Source organism: Cataglyphis hispanica, chromosome 1, assembly GCF_021464435.1.
Source record: "Cataglyphis hispanica isolate Lineage 1 chromosome 1, ULB_Chis1_1.0, whole genome shotgun sequence".
Taxonomy (NCBI): domain Eukaryota; kingdom Metazoa; phylum Arthropoda; class Insecta; order Hymenoptera; family Formicidae; genus Cataglyphis; species Cataglyphis hispanica.
This window is the reverse complement of record NC_065954.1, coordinates 3,293,458-3,313,677: the sequence shown is the minus strand read 5'-3', so window position 1 is coordinate 3,313,677 and position 20,220 is coordinate 3,293,458. Positions and strand designations below refer to the sequence as shown.

Here is a 20,220-nt window from a genome sequence, read left to right as displayed (position 1 = left end):
ATCGCACGGAGTCCTTGAAAACATCGCAAATAGGATCGAGAATGGACGCTAAGAATGGAATCTAACTAATTATCGTAGGAGACAATGTCGTGAGAACGAACATTCTGCGACTGTTCCAAAACGCGACAGCGGCTGTTGCGAAGATTGACATGTATGTACAGAGATATATAGAAAATTATATATCGCAAAGATAAGGAAATTAGAAGAATTTTAACTGATCGCTGCGTATTTATCGTCCGGAATCACGCTCGATTCACGCGTCCTGTTTTTTCCTCCAACTATTTTTTGCGGCTGGGCGCGGGGGAGGGTGAGGGGGAAGGTATATATCATCGCGTGAAAATAATATTTTGCTAGTGTATGTGCCAAAGGCGTGGAACTATCGGCGAGGATGCCGGTTACGCGATGCCAGTATGATTGCCAGCCGGAATTTCGCGAAATCCCGCGAACGACGAGCCGTCGCACGTCGTTCGCGAGACATCTCACCGTGTGAATATAGACATATAGAGTAATGTTCTACGTCACACACTCACCGAAAGCAATTCCTCGGCGTTGCGGCGAGCGATGCGATGGGATCGACGACGGCTGGCGATAATCCTTCCGTGAATCCGGCGAACTAACCCCAAGAATCCGTGTATCCACGTGTGTGTGTGTGTGCGCGCGCGCGCGTATGCGTGACTGGGTGGGGGAACGGTAATCAGACACGACACTGTTTAACACACTCGCGAAGAACACGCGAACGTCGCGCGACACGTACGGCACGCGATTTCACGACGATGGAATTTTGTCACGTCGCGGCGTTTTCTCAACGAACGGTACCACAGACGCTCATATTGCTGGCTCCGCGGAGTGAATTACCATTCCAAGCTCCTTCCCTCTCTGCACGCTCGTAGCGCTCTGGGCGTGGTTTAACGCCGTAGAGATCCGAGCGTTGACGAGAGCGCACGGGGGAGCGGGTCCGCATGCGCGCGCAGCTTTACCTGAAATTCCACGCGCGCACAATTTGAACTTACTATTCAATCAAAATAACGTTCTTTTAAATTGAATATATTATGGGTCTGGTTATTCTTTACAGCTGAACTGGCTATACTAGTTTAGAGCTTATCTTTCTTTTTTCAATGTAGAGAGAAAACGATAATTTCTGAATTAGTGCAGCGAGTTCAGTTATAAAAAACAGACGCTGCGTGTATTATATGTGCTATACAATAATAATAATTTAATGCAAATTTCTTTGTAATCAGTAAGAGAGAAAGAGAAAGAGAGAGAGAGAGAGAGAGAGAGAGAGGGAAAGAGAAGAAAAGCGAGAGAAAGAAAGAGAAATTATATTTTGTATCACAAGATGATAATGTTAAAATATATTAAAAATAATATATACATATAATTACATTAATAAGATTATTTTGATATATATTACTTGCAATTAATATAAAAGAAATGATAACGCAAATGATCATGCGAATATTATGATAATAATTTAAAACAGACTATAATGTGATTATATTAATGTGATTGTATAATGATTTTTTGTATCGTTCTACGTACGTCATAACAATGTTATTAAAAAAAATATTACTTAATCGCCATAACATTTTTAAGATTTTTCTAAAAAAGTACTGTCGTTATTGGCATGTACGACCGACGAAATATTATTAAATTATATACAATCAGCAAAGAGGAGTTAGTCGCCGATTTTCCTAACAATAAGATGTTTTTGTAGCTAGTATAGTAGCGCCAACTGAATCCATTTTAGAGCCGGCGGAACTACATGACCAGATTCACTTTTCGATGCCACGGTAAAAACGGTTGACGTTATTTTTCATTCATAAAAATTTTTATTAATTGAGTAAAATTATGATCAAAAATATAAAAATATATAAATTTTAAAAAGCTTTATATATTCAATAGATGCATCCTCTGACACTTCTAGATACGAAGAATCTTGTTCTTCGAGCGAAAATATAAATTAAGCGGAGTTTTTGATATTTTTGTTCCAAGAATAAAAAAAAGTGAAGGCAATTTATTGTTTAAATATCTTCTATACATTATATTTAAAAATTAGGAAAAAATGATTAAGAAAATTAATTTAAGGACATTTATTTTATTTTACATATAACATTGTGCATATAAATAAAAATATTTCAATAATAATTTATCGCTGTCCGTAGTACATGCTAGAAAACATCATGCGAAGTTAAAAAAAAAACATTAATAATTTTGATCCTTAATTATGGATCTAACACTTTAATTTAAATAATTGTTTTAATTTTTCTTTCAGTTATAAGTTAAAGTTGTGTATCTAATTTTCATAAATTAGTGATTTAAAATTAATTCAAAATTTAAAAGTTAGCGTTTCTTGTGCGAATCATATGTAATTAATTTTTCTTACGACGGCGAAGATCATTATTGGACCGATATGGTTTGCGTATATACGCCTACAAATGTACATACAATAAACATATATGTGTGCATATAACACATTATTATGTATGCGATTCTATATGCATACATATAAATCAAGGAGCTCATTGTAAATCTTGTTGAATAGCAAGAATATACATTACACAATGATTAAGTGTGTTTATCGAGACACGCGCGATTGTGCAATATATTCTCTTTAGTCAAAAATTTTTTAATGAAAATAATGTTGTTAAATGAGTTTTACTTTATTTGCTTAATATAATTTTTAAAATATATTATTACATATGATTATTTTCAACATGTTAAACATTTTTACGATTTCCTACTTTTTGTCCTTTTTTTAAATGACAGAGAAAATGGAGTTTGTTAAATGCTAATTGAACATTAATGCATCTGAATATTAAATCATTTATTTTTTGTATCAAGTAAAATAGTCTATGCATTAAAATTTACTTGAAATTAATCAGAGATTACAATTTCTTTTTTTGAAACTGAAATTCTCGCTGGAAGAATTTTTGTCGCAATTCATCGATGACAGCGTTCCTTGTGACGTAATTATGAACTATTTTACAATTTACTGTTTAGTTACGAATATTCTCTTCTGTATATTCTGTCTTCCTTGCTTTAAATTAAATACATAACCTCTGAAAATCGTATCGCATGATCACTGATCACACGTATAGAAGCGATAACTAGCCAGCGTCCGCGATATCGTAATAATATTTTCGGCGCGAAATATCAAAAGCCATTTGTCTGTTTGGCGACACTATATTTAAAAAAATGCACGAAAAGACAATTAAAAGCGCGAAATTTTGACAAAATATACAAAATATGTATTGAGCTTCTAATTATTTCTTAAAACTCTTGTTCAGTCGTATATAATAATGCTGATAAGAAAAAAGTGCCGGTCATTCAAATTAAATATATAAAACTTCTAACGGCGTTTTAAGATGAGTATGCAACGTATCGGTCGTCTCGTGTCAGTTAATTAACTTACATTTTTCTACGTGTTAATGGGATATAACATTCGTGATGGACATACACGATATACATCAAATGCCAAATAAGGTAGGTAGATAATTTTACGTAATAGTTTGACAATATATTAAAGTAACGTGTGTGTCCTCGGAAACATAACCTTTCACATTACGTCGTTCATTAGAATTAGGTTGACGTGCAATAATATTGTTTGATAGACATTACTTTTGTTTGTATAAATATTTGTTATTGATAACAATTGTTTATTGTTAAGAGAGATTTTTTCCTTTGAATCACGTGTGTTATTGATTAGAGTTTCAATTTAAGTTTTAATTTTAATTTAATGTTTCTTGTTTTTAGAGCAACGAAGAATTAACTCCAGAAGAAAAATGGAGGTGAGTTACAAATTTGTAGTATTATAGCATAATATTATATATTTCTCTCTTTCCTTATGATTCTAAACTTAAAATGTAGAAGTAGAAAATAACTTAGAGATCCAGAGAAAAATTCACGAGTACGAAATCCAAAACTTTATTTAGCACAAACTTACATGCCAGTAGTCAGTATGTCCTCCTCCAGTCTTTCTTGCAGCCTTTAATCTTTTGAGAACAAATTTTGAAACAAATGTTGAAATTAATGTTGAATTCTATATCATTTAATACTTCTTGATTTAAACATGACAGAACATTTTGCATCAGTTCTGAAGGACTCAAGATTCTCATTATTCTAAAAAAGCTGGGAACAGATGTATAAGCAACTTTGCTTGCATATTTTCAAGAACTTCAAACGATATGGAATTTCAGCATTTTATATCAGAATTGAACATTTTTTATTAAACTTTTTAGAGTGGAGCATATAAAGATGCACGAACAGCATATGGGTCACGAATCTATGCACGCAGAGATGCTGATTATATTATTGGTAACATTAATAATAACACAGATTGCATTAGTTGAATGGAAGAAGAGGCATTTTAAATCATATCAGGTAGAGAGAGTAAAATACTTATTATCTCTAACATAAATATTTTAATTATATATAAATAAAGTTTCTTTTATAACACTAGTTTATAACAATGATAGCCATGTGGATTATTCCATTTGGAATAAGCTTAAAGAATCACTGGTGGAGATTTATATTTTTGTGGCTTTTATCTTCGTGTATAACAGGTCTAGTGGTAAGAAAAGCTATTCAAAGACCAATATTAGGTACAACACCTAGGTAATGTAGAATAATTATTGCTACATAAAAAGAATAATTATAAAATATTAATAAAAATTCTTATCTTTTTTCAGACTAGTGTACAAATGGTTTTATTTCATTTATAAGCTCAGTTATGCACTGGGCATAATTGGCTACATTTTGGTATTATTTACATTTGTTGGTTTAAATATCATATTAGATGTTAAGCCTCATGTTTGGATGGACTGGGGCATATTATTTCTATTTTATGGTCTTTATTTTGGAGTATTAGGAAGGGATGTCGCTGAAATATGTGCTGACACTATGGCATCACATATTGGTGTATGTATTATTTGATGTTCAAACATTGCATTACACATATAACTTCATAATATTTAATATACTTTATACAGTATTACGCTCCAGGCAGTATGCCAACTAGAACTTTGGAACCAAATGTTTGCGCAGTATGCGGAAACAAGCTCTTAGTTTCTGAGCATGAAGAAGGTGTAATCGAAAATACGTACAAGCTTACTTGCGAACATGTTTTCCATGAATTTTGCATTAGGGGTTGGTGTATTGTAGGAAAAAAACAGACATGTCCTTATTGCAAAGAAAAAGTCGATTTAAAGAAAATGTTTCGCAATCCGTATCCTTTTCCATAAGAAATATATTAATCATGATATTTTAATGTCAATTTATTTATTTTGTATATACCTTAATGAATTGTGCAGATGGCAACGACCACATGTCTTATTTGGTCAGTTATTGGATTGGTTAAGGTGGCTAGTAGCTTGGCAACCTTTAATTTTGTTCCTAGTTCATGGTATAAATTGGGCTCTGGGCCTTGAGTAAGTAACATTGTTGGTGAAAACCGACTCACATATACCATTGTTGTGTCTTTGCTAAAGAGAATGATTAACTTATTTCTTCAATCGATACTGTATTTGTATTTTTGTACATGTTATTACTTTTTTGTGTGATAAAAAATATTTTATTAAATTAAAAATGAGAGAGAGAGTGTAATGCCAAGAGAAACTAAATAATCCTTCATGTTTGAACATTAGGAATAATACTATGTTTTTTCTAACTTGAATTAATTTTTATCATTAATTTTTGTTGTACTTCTCGCAATATAACTTCTGCTAATAGCTTCCTACTAATGATAATACATTCCATCATTCTTAAGTCCATAACAAATGCTGCTTCCAGAGTATTTGCTTTATCCAATAATATACAGTCGCAAGGAAATTAGTGCGTATTGTATGACTAGGCTCACAAGGTGTTCACAAGGTGTTCACATTATGATCTATGCAGATATGTAAAAAGGATATTAAATTAAATCAAATAGTTGGCACAAAATGTACATAATATTTTCTTTTAAATATGCTTTTTAAAATTTCAATAATGTTTTATAATATAAAATGCAAATTGAAAAAGTACTTAACAAAATATAAATTACTTATGATAATTAGAAAAGTATTTATCTACCGGTTAAAATATTTTGATTAGAAAATAGACACAGATAGTTTCAGCAAAAAAATTTAATTATAGAAGTATTTTAATAACTTTCCATTAACTTATATTTCCTATAATAAAATTTTTTTGTATGTAAACATTTTTCTAATAAAAACGCGTTATGCGTTAATGCAAGTAGATCTTGTTGCATTTAAATAAATAAAAATCAAATTATTTATATATTGTGCATACGTAAATCACAAGAATTGTAATATAGTTGAACTTAACTTTATTGTTAATTGTTTTAATAATGTGAAAGAGAATGTGGGATTTTTCAATTGTAATAGTTATTACTTGTAACACTTCATTTCTTAAAATTATTTCAAGAAATAAGAATATCTGATATATGTTATATTCTCAGCAATCCAGTTGTAACATTTGATTTGGTTTCTAATCGAGCATATGTGCAAAATTCGTCGGAATATTGTATTATTCGATAATAACAGAACTGAAGAGAATGTAAAAGAATGTATTTCTTTCCTCTTGTCTGTAGACTATAATTATCATGTGTAACACATCTTTGTAAAGGACAAAATCACTGTCAAGAACACTTGTTTTGCAATAAAAATATACAAAACAATATTCTTAGCTGTGGTATTTAATTCCTCTGTAATGTGTTTTCGTTGATTTATTAGTTTCTTTTTTTCATAAGAAGAAATAGTTCTTTTTTTTTTTAAGAAAGTATATAATGATAATTTCAATTTAGCTAGTACAACTACAAAGCATGTATTTTTTTTATTCTCTTTAACCACTATTGATTCTCTCCAGTTAAAATTAATTAATACTGAAGATAAATCCATCTTTTGTCTTTTATTAGGAATAGATTCAAGATATAATTAAAGATATTAATAAATTTCCGAGGAGATATTTAAAAATTGCAATATATTAATTTTAACATAAATAAAAAGAAGTTTAAAAACCGTGCTGATTAGTCTTAGCAGGGGATTAATGTGTCTTTATCTTTCATAGATATAAATGGCATAGTAATATTTTTCCGAGTATAAGCAATAACTTATAATTTAAAAGCATTAATATATAATTATCTTTTCTTTCATATTCTCATAATTTTTACAGAGAAACGGAGGATCAACATGAAGTGATTGGCGAGACAGAATAGCGATTGTCATATTGTCGTATAGTTTCTCTACTAAAGCACTGACAGATAAGTTCCTATTACGCATTCGCAATTCGAGGCTGAGCAGATAGTAGGTGTAAATGAAAAAAAATGATCTTGTTTGATGCGCATATTGAATCCAACATGCTATGTGTATTTGTGTGTATGGGCATAGTAAGAGAGAGAAAGAGAGAGAGAGAGAGAGTAATGATAACACCTTACTAGTGATATTACTAAAAGATTTTAATTATCTTTCTCGTTATTATTGATAGAAAAACAACTTTCATCACATCACGTATTCATAGGTACTTGTCAGACCACGTCGGACCCGTCGCGAGAATATCGTGCATATATTATAAATATATATATATGTATTTATACTTATATACATATATTTATCTGTATATCTACAGTCTAAAGTCTTTCGCGAACATTCGTGAGGTGTGAAATTACGTCAAGGCGCGCAAAGATGGGAAAGGGGAGGAATAGTGTGCGAAAGGAGATAACAGAGGGTGAAAGAGGAAACACATTTAACGGTAGTCCCCTCAACGAGTCCGATAAACAGAGGTGTCGACGTTATTTGAGATAGTTTTTTTTGATGGGATGGTTTACAGACGCCACGATACGACAGGATAATCAGGATGGGTTCAGGGGTAGACATTCACACAAACACGGGGAGATTTTATAGATATATTTATTGAGTACTTAGCGTGTAAGAGTATAGAATATATGTTACCTTACTGTTAAATATATCATTACATGGTAAATATATTTTTATATATATATAATGATGTAAATCTTTTTAAAATAAACCTTGCGCGGGCACGCGCACGTACGTGTGTGTGTTCATTCAGAGTATTTACATAATGATCGCAATTAATATGTACAAGTTTACGAAAAACGAAAAGAAAAATATAGACGAACGGGCGAGCGTGTATTTCGGCCGTGTCGGTGATCACTCACCGACACACCAAACGTCGAGAGTAAATGCCAGGAAGGAGTCTCAGTTTTTTATACTTTTTGTCACTTTTCTTTTCTCCATCTAATATAAATTGACCGTCGTCTCTTTATATGAAAGTATAAAGGTCGCTACGGTGACACGATTCTCCTTTCCTTATTTGCGGGCACAGGTATACGAAACTACCATCACTACAGATAATTGTAGCCCTAATTAACAACATCAATGTCGCGTACGATTGTGACTTTTTTTTTTCTTTTCTCCTTACGTGGCAGCTCTCTTTCTGTTCCATCCACGAACGATAACGGAGACACATGTGTTTACCACATTTTACGATAAATATCAAAGCGAACAATGTAAATGTCACAGAGTCCAAGATAAAAATTCTTATAACACATACGTTCGCATCTGATATAGAGCATTTTTATCTGGATCTTTTATATTAGCGTGTTTTATGGTAATGTGTCAAATCACGTATGTGTATATAGAGATGTGCAATTATATACACATACGATATGCGTTCAAGATAAAAATTGTGCATGACAATTCATAGTTACTTTCCAGTGACCGTAGACGTTTAGCGTTTATCGCTTACTTAGAGGCTTGCTTTGGAATAAAACTCCATGATATCGATCGCGGAGAGATCTCGAGAGGCGCGCCCTGTGTCATCGCGTGACGTTAATATCATTTTCGGTCGTATGTTATACAATATGTACAAAAGGAAAGGTCACGCGCGACCACCGCAATTTCTCTGGCTTACGAGAAAGAAGCGCGAGAGATGTACGTACTGTGTCTCGGCTCGCCAGTATATATATAAAAAAAAGCGCACGACTTCCTTCCTTTCCCCTCGCAGTAACTATCTGTTAACGCAACTCTCGCATATATATATATATATATATATATATATATATATATATATATATTAATCTATGTATATATAATGTCTCTCTTTCGCTTTTTAGTTTCTCACACACCCTTCCTTTCACACTCTCTTCACTTTTTGACATATTTATCATCGTCTCTCTCGCGTTTTATCGCCGGCCTTTTAACAGCATTCAGAGACATACACGATAGTTACGAAGTATTGCTTTTTCTTAATCGCGTATCGATCGCGCATGCCGATCGCGATCCGGCATAACAATAATAAATTTTGCACCTTCCTGCGATGAGCCGCGTCGAAAATCCCGTACTCCTATTTTTTTTTTCAATTTTTAAACCATTTAGGTTTGCATTTATTTAGATATTGTAAATCGAAGAATACTAAGATTATAATGGATACTCTGTATTTTTGATATAAAATCTCTCATAAAATTATGTATATTAAAATAATTATTCTCTCTAAAAATGATGTTTTAATTTCATATTTTTATGATTTTTTTTTTGTTTTACAGTTGCATTTGTGGCAGATCAAGAAATTGCAGAAATTGCAATTCTTATCTTGCATAAAAAATATTTTTGTTAAGCCACTTAATGAGACTATATTAAAAATTACATAAAAAAAGAGATTAGCAGGCGGAATTCACCCGCGGCTCTCTTGCGCTCGAAGGAAACATGCGCTAAGCGTAAAGTTAACTCGAGTACTTTTTAACGTCGTATCGTTTTTTTTTTCTTTTTCTCTCTCCCGTTTTTACGTATCGTTTTGCGAGTAGACGAGTACACATAGAAAAACGTTTGCAACGGAAAATCGTTCGCCTGGATTACTCTCGTTCGAGGCGTTGACGAAATGCTGCCGCACATGCGGAGCGTTTCTACTACAAACTATACAATAATGCGCGCGTGTCGGATAACGGCGTATTAATAGACAATTCAGTAACAAGCGCTGCTACGGGGAGAGATTTTATCCCCTCATGCTCCCAGAGAGCCGAGGAGATAATTAAGAACGTAGAATCGAGGGGATGCGGGTTACCCGAGGCGATAATCGGAAACATCACCGAAAAGGCAATTTTGCCTCGTTATTAAATTCGATTAGTTTAATGTTAATCACACACGTCCGTTTTACAACTTGACAAGAATGATGGTCTACTTCAATAATGCGAGATTTTTAAATTGTCTAATTTTTCACAGCAAAATATATACATAAAATAATATTAATGAGTCGGTCGTAGTCTAGTTCTCTGATCGTTTGCACGTCGAATGGAATAAAATTTAATTTTTTACCAAGTTATCTCGATATTTTTCCCCATTACATTTTAATCTTGAGATAATTTTTATAATTTATTTTTAAATATTATTCTAACGTATACATTTCAATATGTGAAATTATAAATGAAAATTATTCGCTGGAGATTACAATAATATGAAGAAATAATTTTACTAGAAAATCGAGCCCGAGGTTTCGATGACTGAGCAATTTTTCGCGTTAAGGTATTAAGTTTTCGATCTATTGCTTGTTTTACTTATATAAAAAAGAATAAAATTTAGCCGCTACATCGCACGATACGAGATCAATCACAGACCGATATGCCTCGTCCAACCTCGGGCTTCCCTCCGAAAAAAAGCGATTAACGAAAAAAATCTTTCTTTAGACGGAATATTTAACGAAGAGCATAAGAATTTTAGCGACATGTTATTTTACAATTATAAAAAATATGTTACAACGTAAAATACATATACGAATTCCATCAATTTCTTTCTCTTTTTCAATTAATTTTTTTTTTTTTTACAAACATCTGATTCAAAAAATGATGTAGAAGATTTTAGAGATATGACAGTTACGGGACTTGATTTAAATATTACAAAATCAATGTTATCTCGCCGCTAAAATTCTTTGGTGGAAATTTTTTTCTATGCGAGGATGTGAAGACTACTTTCGCGAGACAGTAGGCTATACACAACAGATATGTACAGCGATGTTATCTGTAAGATTCACTAGCATATTCCCTTAACCGTTCGCTAAACCTCACGTTAATTCGTCAACTAATACGTACGTTTGCAGTTATGATTATGTATCTTTTTTTTTTATTATATATCGCCTACGTAGAACACAACGTGGTAGAGCTGCGTGGGCTCACACGTTGGCTCACCGTGTACCCCCTATATATTATGCATTATATTTGTTTTTTTTTTGTGTCTTTACTTTCTATTTAGTCGGTTACTTTATTCGACCCGAACCACAGACTTCGATCTACCTTTTTTTCTTATTTACCCAATATTGATAAACACCGACAAATTCAGCTATATCAGTTATAGAAAGGAGAGGTCAAGGTTGTACCCTGAAAAAATAGACGAATTAAAAGAATCCCGAGAGAGAGAGAGAGAGAGAGAGAGAGAGAGAGAGAGAGAGAAATTCAATTTAATTCAATTTAGTGAATTAAATATCTGATCTTTGAGATCGAAATTAAGTTTAAAAATTTTTGCGGAATTAAAGTAAATTAAATGCTGATGTCGAATTTAATTTTGACTAATTTATTTTTAGTTATTGAAAATTTTTTGATTATTTCTGATGAAAATAAAAATAATTTTATATAAATGAGAAAAAATTATAAAAGAGAATTTAATCATCGCAAATCTCTGATGCCCTATTTGATGAAATTTAAAACTTAAAATAAATCTCTGCATCGATTCTTGCTAAATCCTATTTTTTGCCGGGTACTCTCTTCGGTGGAGCGCGGGGTGAGGGTCTCTTCATAGGGCGATCCCACATATATACGGTTACATAGGACTCTTCTCTCGACGACACAATTCAAAAAATAATTTTTCATTTTTAGTAGAAAGATAGGCGGGGCATTTCTCGTACACAATGGTAATATTATCGTATTCCATTATTATTATTATTATTATTTAATTATTATTATTATTAATATTATTACTCTATATTTATTATTATTTTTATTACTTATCGCGTTATCATATTATCATTATTATTATTATTCTGGACATTATTACTTCGACACATCCCATCATGACTGTCGTTCGTCTCGTAACGTCTGTTACGCGAGGATGTTACGTAACAATAGTAGTTCTTACTTGTTTATGTGATGCCTATTTACAAGTGTCTACGTTGTCTACGACGAATCGATAGATTCGCTTATACCTCAGGCACCCTCTTTTTCCATATCTTTTTCCATCGAAATATTCGTCAAGTTTAAAATCTATAAAGTTTATGCTCATATGAGACAATTGAGCGGATAAATGGGGACAGTGCGACAGATTTGCGATAAAATTAATAACTATCATTTTCTTAATCATTTTTTCTAATGCCTACATATATAGTTTAATACTTTAATACTTTAATTCACATTGATTATTAATTTTATTCTTGAAAAATCAAGGTGTTGTTCCATTTATCTAACGTCTCGAAGACTCCATTTGAACTTACGTTATTTTAAGTATGAAATTATATTTCATCTCTCTAAAATAAACTCTATGGCTCTTAGACTTGACTTGATTTCGATTCTAGATGCCGCATTTACACTTGGCTCCAATTATGCATTTGTACGTGCCGGCGAAATTGATGAGACGACATTGTCGATCGTACGATACGTATGCTGATTTAAAGCGATAGTGTAGTTACATCTATGTATGTGTGTATGTAGGTGTGTCAATTGTGTGCGTAGGCCTGGGTTGAGATTAACGTGAACCATCCGTTTGACGTTGTTCTCTCCTAACAAAATTTCCTACGTTTTCCACATTTTTATCAAAACAAAAAAAGAATCGCGACGCGTCCGATAATTTCACGACTTTCCCCATATTACTTCTCTCGCTCGCGTATATTTTGGGGACGTAAATTTCTATCATATCTTTATGCACGTGTTGACTCATGTGTATTCTTTGTATACATATAAAAAAGCGGTATCGACAGTTCCACTTGTGTTTATGACCGTTCTCGCGCGTATTTCTTTTACACATTACGATACTTTATCTACATTTACTATTAAGTTCGAGTGTAGCTATATATACAATTGCTCGTCTCGCACCTAGTACACCAATTTGCGCCATGTTAAAAATATCTGTTGCATATATCTATTCCCCACGTTTGTCTCTTTCTCTCTATCTCCCTTTTCTTTCTCTCTTCCTCTTTCTCTCTCTCACTCTCAATTGTCCATTCTCGGATGAATGTGTCCCGACTAGAGATGCGAGGTGAGAACATTTTAAATAGAGAGAATTAACGTTCTCTTACCCCGCAAAAACTTCCAAATTTCTTTCATATTGAAAATTATCTTCTCTCTCGCCTCGCATCTTCTAACTTTGATGCACTGATCTCGTCTCACGCTCCTATCTCGTGTGTGCGTGCGTATATACGCGTGTCTTGTAGACCCTGTTGCGTGAATTAACACCAGCTCGATTTTTAGCAATGATCTATGACGAAAGTCCAAGACACGTACATTTTCCTCTCACTCTCTTTTTCGCAAAAAACACTATCAATTTCGTCGCGGACGGCACCTTAAAAGTCTACGCACGCACTTTTATTCTTGCATTTCTATATGCGTCTATATTAGCCATCTCCTTTTCTCTTTCTCTCTCTCTCGTCTGTCCCTTTCTCTCTTTTTTTTTTCTCTATAAACTACTCACCATATAACAAAGCTTTATATTCTTCATTTCGTTAATAATGCGACTAGGTTAATTTTGACACTTCGCCATCTGTTCTCACACCCGTTGTCTTTACACACATCAATTGATCCAGAATTTAAGATCGTTCGCGATTGCATACAGACGCGCTTATGGCACATCGACAGACTGCATTACTGGACACGAGATATATCGTTCGTCGTCGCTTGTGATAGATCTTCGCGTCCCTCTCGACGACGAGTACGAGAGAGAGAAAGAGGCTGAGAGGAGAATCGAGGAGAGAAGGGAGCGACGATGCTGGCCGCTCGCACAAATTGCGATTTACGCAAATCACATTACGGCGACAAAACCGTCCTACCGTTTCCTCCGAGATGCACTGGCTCTTTCTCTTTCTCTTCCGTCCCTTCGCTTCACGCGCGAATCAAGTCCCAAGCGATACTTTGAACTCGCGTCGTGGCGTCCTCGAATCACGAGTCATGCCTATGAGTCCTGTTGCGCCTGTTGCCGCTCTTCCGTCTCTTCCTCTTGGTGTCGCGGGTGAACGCAACGTTACCAGGGTCATCAGCGAGCTGAGGGTACCTGTGCACGCTGTGGATATCGACGCCCTCGTAGCCGTCGACAGTGCCGCGACTAATGAGTTCGTCCTTCTCCTCCTTAGACCAGTCTCCCCGACCCTGGAAACCTGCCATCACTAATTGCTTCTCAATCTCCCATGCGCGTTCGACGGCACGCTTGTGTGCGTGTTTCAAAATCCGATGCCGCTCCTGCTCCGGATCGGCTCCGTACTTGATCACCACTGCCGCGTCAGGATTGTGCAGTCTCAACTCTTTCCACGTGCCGGCACCATGCTCCGTCGTCTCGTGCGTGGACACGTTAAACATGCCGCCGAGACGATGAAGTTCCTCCATGTCGTCGCGGATTTTTAGCGCGTTATCCTTGACGAAATAAAAGACATCCTGGTCGTGCACACTAAAGTGTAGCGGCAGGAAATACGAATTGTTGAATACGGACGTGACCACGTCCTGCACCACACTATTCACTCCATCCACTACGCTTACTAAAGCCCGACCGCCGACGCGCGACACCAAAATACCCTCGCCGAAGACCGCCCGACGGTGGGCTACTCGCGGCAACAAGTTTCGCGTCTTCGGCTCCAGTTTCAACAATGGCTTGGGCACAAAACCAAGGTCGGAGAACTTCTCCTGCACGCGATTTACGATGCATTGCAGACCAGACATCACGCCAAAGTCCGGAGTCAATTGCGGCGATGTGACGGTAGCGCTTGGTTGATACACCATCTGCTTTGTATATTCAGAACCGAGCATTGTTGAAATGTCATAACCGTAAAGTTTCAGCCAACTCGCTAGATCCGTCATATACTCGACATTTTGCTTAAAATTGACGGGATCGTTGTTGCGGAAGCGATAGATGAATATGTCGGTCGGTGTGGTGAGTTCGTTGGCCATTTGCTCCCAAGCAGGCGTCATCCATTGACCGACGGTCGGATCGTAGAGCCTCTTGTTCAAATAAATCAACTTGGTATTAGGATCGAAGAGACCACCATGGAAATCGATGGGCAAGTAAAAGTCTGGATTCGTATCCTTGATGATCTTGCCAAATGGCGTGCGTTGCATCTCTTTGATGAGATTGCCATTGGTATCGAAAAGAGCGAGAGGTGAACCGTTTTGATCCGTTGCGACGTAGAACCGTTGCTCGGAAGTCTCCACAGTCATCAAAAAGTCGCGCGAATCATAGAGGAACCGGAATGTCTTGGACAACTTCGGGAAATGCACATGCGTTATTAGATCCGGAGTTTTCGGATTCGCGTAGAAAAACTGAGTGATGTTTTCTCGATCATCGTTCATCGATACCAATCGGCCGCGATCGTCATAGAAGTACCAAATTTGGAATTTCTTATGCTCTGATGCATGAATAAGCTGACCGCGCGAGTTGTATCTGAAGAAAAAAAAAATTATATAGTAATATATAATGTGATGTACATCTATTATAGTGTAGTATTTTTAGATCAATATTCTTCGACAGAAAATTTTTTTGATAAATTTGCTGGAAAAAAATAGATTTTCCATATACATATACAAAATTTTAATATTTTAATAAAGTTTAATTATATTTTACAGATATCTCTTTCTAATTTTCAAAAGAATAAAAAACACTTACCTGTATTTGTGTTCGCCACGAATCACGACGAAGCCACGTCCATCGTATGAGTTGAACTCGACGTCACCATACTGGACTACTCGATCGCCACTATCGTAGCCCAAAACGATCTTCTCATTATGCTCAGTCACACCGATCACGTTACCGTTTTCATCGTACGCGTATTGCCAATTATTCTCGGTGTCCGCTACTTCGAGCACATGACCGTCTGCATTATATGTGATCTTCTCCATTCTGGACCATTCCTTCTTCTCCATTGACTCCTTTCCGATCGTGAGCTTCCTCATCTTAATGCGATTGCGATTGTCGTACTCAAGCTCCATACGGAATACGTCGAATGATCGGATGTTCATCAGCACCGTTTTGACGCGACCGTGTTCGTCGTAGTCCGTGACTGTGAAGAACTGTTTGCTGCTGTCCTGCATAACTGATCGGTTGAAGACATTTCTGTATATCCTGAGATCACCGACGCCTTCCAGTACACCAAGATTCTGGTTGTATTTGAGACGTAGCTGAGGCAGCTGTTTGCCGTTGATATCGACCTCGATGCCGGATATGCGCGCGTTTCCATCGTATTGATAACGATAATGAGCATTATCCATACCGCTCTTGCTACCGAACTTGATCTTTTCGTCCTTCACGATGCCGGCGTGATATTTGTATTCGATACGCATTTCGAAGTTTGGTTCATTGATGTCGATGCTGCGCACTAGACTGGTCGTTTCTTGATAGGTGTAATGTATTGAGGACAATCCTATACACACACAAAACATTTGCAATCTTTAACTAACAAATTGTGTCTCTAATAATTTCATGATGTTTATAAATCTACAATATTTTTTTCTTAATCATAATTAGCAAAATTCAATAAGGAAGTAAAAAAGGAAATAAAAATATATTATTTTAGCAAAATTATATGTACTACTTACCGGCAAGCGTGGTTTCGAGTTTTCCAGCGTGATCATAGACGTAAGCGACTTTTCCGCTTTGATGAGGATATACTTTAGCAAGAATTTGACCGTCATCATTGTATAGAATCTCATATGGATGTCTATTCATCGGCGAGTAATATTGATATTTGTAGAACCCGAGAGACGTTTGAAGAGAGAATGTATGGATGTGTCCCCTCGGTGTAGTCAGCGACTGCAATGCTCCTGCCTCGTCGTATTGGAGAAGATAATCGCTTCCACGCGGCGTAGTGACTTTCAGTGGCAAACTGCTAAACATGTCTTTGAAGGCGTACACCATCGATGTACCATCGCTGTATTTGATCTCGTACAATCGACCCGCTCTGTCAAAGCCATATGTTTCGCTAATGTCACCCCATGTCCAGCTAGTCAGTCTGCTGAATCGATCGTATTCCAGTTCAACGCCGGCAAAGATACCGTTCCTCGGTCCCCATTTAACAGGTCTAGCGGTTCTGTCGTATGTGACATTCAACAGTTCCACCCGATCATCCATAAACACAGCTACGGTATTTGTTTCTCTGTCGTATTCGAGAGACAGCAGGATCTCGCCATTGACTCGAAGCTTCCTGCCAACTTGAGCAATCGCTTTCGAGTTCCCGCGATTCTTATTTCCTTGAATCTTTCGGAGGAAGTATCGCCATTCGAAGCGATTAGCCAGATCACCAGCGATCTCTGTCCTCTGTTTAGCCGGCACGGGATAGCTTTCGCCTAACAGAGGCTCGATCTCAGCCAGGATCGAGTATGGCATACTATCAGTACTGACGGTGTGAGCCCATGGTGTTACTCTTCCAACTGAGCCATCGGCGAGAACCGTTGTCCTCTGCTCAGCTTCTCCAACCTTCGTGACAACGGATGATCCTTTGATCAGCATCGAAATGGGCTTCCTATTGTTCTGTCCAACTTTGACTATGGCACCCTTCAGACTAAGATCAAATGTCAAGCTGATCACCTTGCCGGTTGGTGTCACTGCACTAGTCAGCCTGCCAAATTCATCATAATTGTAAACGTAGCTACGGCCGGTACTATCAAGCTTCGTCTTTAGCAGGCCGGTGGGCCCGTGATAATCGAAAGTAACGTTGTAATTGTCGGGTGTGCTCAGCTCGTGTAGCATCTTCATCCTGGACATTCTTAGTCTACATTTTTGTCCCTTTGTATTCTCGATTGAGTTCACTTGACTGCTGTAGTCTCTCAACAAAAAGACTTTATTACCAGCTGCGTCTGTCACAGTGCTGAGCTTGCCATTGCTGGTATTGACATTATATGTGAAAAGATATACTGTCTCGCCTGTCAGAATGTTTTTCGTGGCAATGTGCTGACCAAACCGATTGAATACATAGATTTCTTGTGTATCGGGTGCGTAGATTTCGTATTCTCGCGCGCCGCTTGCGTCAGGAATGCTCGCCGTCACCGAGCGAATACGATAGTTGGCTTGGTCGCCGATGTGCACTACGCCATCAGGTGAAACTGCCACGGCAGATATAGTATTAAACTTGGATGTGGACGCTAGATAGTGATCGGCCTCGAAGCAATCGCAACCACGCTCAAGGCAATTGCACTTGGATTCAGCACCGGCGTATGGCGATATTTTGCCGTCGGTACCGATTACGCGAACGCGATTTATTCTCTGAGAATCGCTCTCGGCGATGTAAAGATCGCCTGATGGACCAAATGCGATGCTCTGCGGCATCACGAGAGTAGCGTGAGTCGCGAGTTCTGTGTCAAACGAGGCTGATGGAGAGGCGCAATGGAGCGGGCGACCAGCGACGACCTTGACGCGACCGTCCGGTGCCAGCTGAAGAACCATGTGATCATCGATCATGTGCAACGAATTGTCTAGGGGATTGATCGCCAATTCAGTCGGCCAGCGTAAATGAACCTCTTCGACATTCAATGTTCCTTCACAAGGTATAGGTTTCCAGTGCGACTTGTGCATATGATTGCCGATCACCGTAGTGATGATACCGTCTCGGTCGACCATTCGTATATTCGTACCATCGGCAAAGTACAAGACATTATCGGCGGAGACGGCAACGCCCTTGGGATAAGCGAGTTTAGCATCTCGTGCGAGCGCACCATCGCCGCAGTGAGCTTCGTCGCCGGGAAGACAACGTTCCCCAGAACCTACTACAGTCTCCCAATTATGATCGGGATCCGTATAATCGTTGGTGTCGCGTACGCGAATGATCTGGTGAGATTCTGGATCTGATATGTAGAGAACGCCGTCCAGCGGGCTCAGAGCGATGTGATAACGATATGATACCCTAGTTGCGCTGAAAGAATAAAAATATAAAGTTAAAAAAATAATTGTAGAGCCTAAAGATCTTAGAGGAATCTAAAGAATTATAAGAAACTATCGCGTAAAATTATTCAATATCATAATTACGTACTTTAGTCTGACTACAGTTCTGACTGTTCCATCGACGAGAATTTTCCTGACTAGATTGAAATCACCGACAAAGATGGAGCCGTCTGCTGCTGTAGCAAGAGCAACGGGCGCTAAGAGACGCTGCTTGGAAGCTTGCCCGTCGCAATCGTAACAATCCAACGGCCTCTGATGACCGTCTCCCATCGTGGTGAGAATAACTCTTGGCTTATGCTTCAAATAAATATTTGAGCCGTCTCCTTTTTGCAAGATACCCTCGTGGAAGTTGTATCTATGATGAATATCCAAATTCCAGCCGCCGACTTCTGAGATGGACATGTCATGACCACTCAATTTCGTCGTTTGCACATCCCAGATAATGTCCTTGCAATCGCTATATTCATAGCCAACCTTTACCATAGCAGTTGTAACACCATAAACGCGTTGGCGATAGACGTTCAAGCGGTTCCATGCGTAGGTGAACTTGATCACTGGATCAGCCTCGAAGGTCTTCTCGAAAAGTATACCCTCGATCGTGATTCTCAAATGTATCAAATTTAAAGTCGCTGGTATGACTTCCGGAGTTAGCTGCAGTTGTATGGTGGAGAGATAACCTGCCGCTCGCGAACTGTGATATACTAGATTCAACCCCGTTCCGGGTATTTGCAAGCTCTCTTGTATAACTTGAGACTCCGCCAAAATGGCGCTCTTATCCGGACAAGCTCCTTGGAAGCCGTGCTTCCAGGTCGCCAAGACGACCGGCTTCATAAGATCGTAATCGTGAGCGGCGCATGCATGTGGAACATGGACGGGCGGTTTCTCCTCGGCGGTACTCATAACAATCTTGTCGATTATGACGACCTGAAAGGAAACAGATATGCATTTTAAAAGCTGCTGGGACAATAAACTTAATCATGCATTTTAAGAAAGATATTATTAAGTCATTCATTTTACATCGCAAAATTTCGTTAAAAAGTTTCGTCAATTTTGGCTGATTCAGACTAAATCTCCAGTTTAAAATCTGAATATAGTACAGTGA

General features: G+C 37.2%; 4 protein-coding genes across 13 annotated transcripts in view; 1 reads left to right on the top strand and 3 right to left on the bottom strand.

Moving 5' to 3' along the window:
* Positions 1–882, bottom strand: part of LOC126853004 (protein kinase C and casein kinase substrate in neurons protein 1) — a 47,929-nt gene extending 47,047 nt beyond the window's left edge. For 2 of the 3 annotated variants that reach the window (XM_050598379.1, XM_050598398.1), the window contains exon 1: positions 531–882. The gene's annotated coding sequence lies outside the window, so the exon portion shown is untranslated. The remainder of the gene's footprint in view (positions 1–530) is intronic. The other variant, XM_050598395.1, reaches the window with a different exon arrangement.
* Positions 1–20,220, bottom strand: part of LOC126853044 (FK506-binding protein 59-like) — a 406,809-nt gene that overhangs the window by 57,672 nt on the left and 328,917 nt on the right. The gene's annotated exons all lie outside the window — the stretch shown is intronic.
* On the top strand, positions 3,077–12,818 carry LOC126853141 (RING finger protein 121-like). 2 transcript variants are annotated; one of them, XM_050598628.1, is made up of 8 exons: positions 3,077–3,483; positions 3,754–3,788; positions 4,239–4,380; positions 4,460–4,614; positions 4,689–4,917; positions 4,989–5,224; positions 5,310–5,426; positions 7,168–12,818. In XM_050598628.1, the coding sequence occupies exons 1-8, from the start codon at positions 3,448–3,450 to the stop codon at positions 7,208–7,210; spliced, it is 993 nt and encodes a 330-aa protein (XP_050454585.1). In that variant the 5' UTR covers positions 3,077–3,447; the 3' UTR covers positions 7,211–12,818. The 2 variants fall into 2 exon arrangements, with proteins under 2 accessions (XP_050454585.1, XP_050454595.1); XM_050598638.1 differs by lacking the exon at positions 7,168–12,818 and having other exon boundaries at positions 5,310–6,673.
* The window catches only part of LOC126852625 (teneurin-m), a 214,842-nt gene continuing 202,505 nt past the window's right edge, over positions 7,884–20,220 (bottom strand). For all 7 annotated transcript variants that reach the window (XM_050597637.1, XM_050597590.1, XM_050597599.1 and 4 more), the window contains 4 exons: positions 19,207–20,042; positions 16,781–19,089; positions 15,852–16,605; positions 7,884–15,629 (listed from right to left, as the gene is read on the bottom strand). In XM_050597637.1, coding sequence (XP_050453594.1) covers positions 14,141–15,629; positions 15,852–16,605; positions 16,781–19,089; positions 19,207–20,042 — 5,388 coding nt within the window. In that variant the 3' untranslated portion in view covers positions 7,884–14,140. The remainder of the gene's footprint in view (positions 15,630–15,851; positions 16,606–16,780; positions 19,090–19,206; positions 20,043–20,220) is intronic.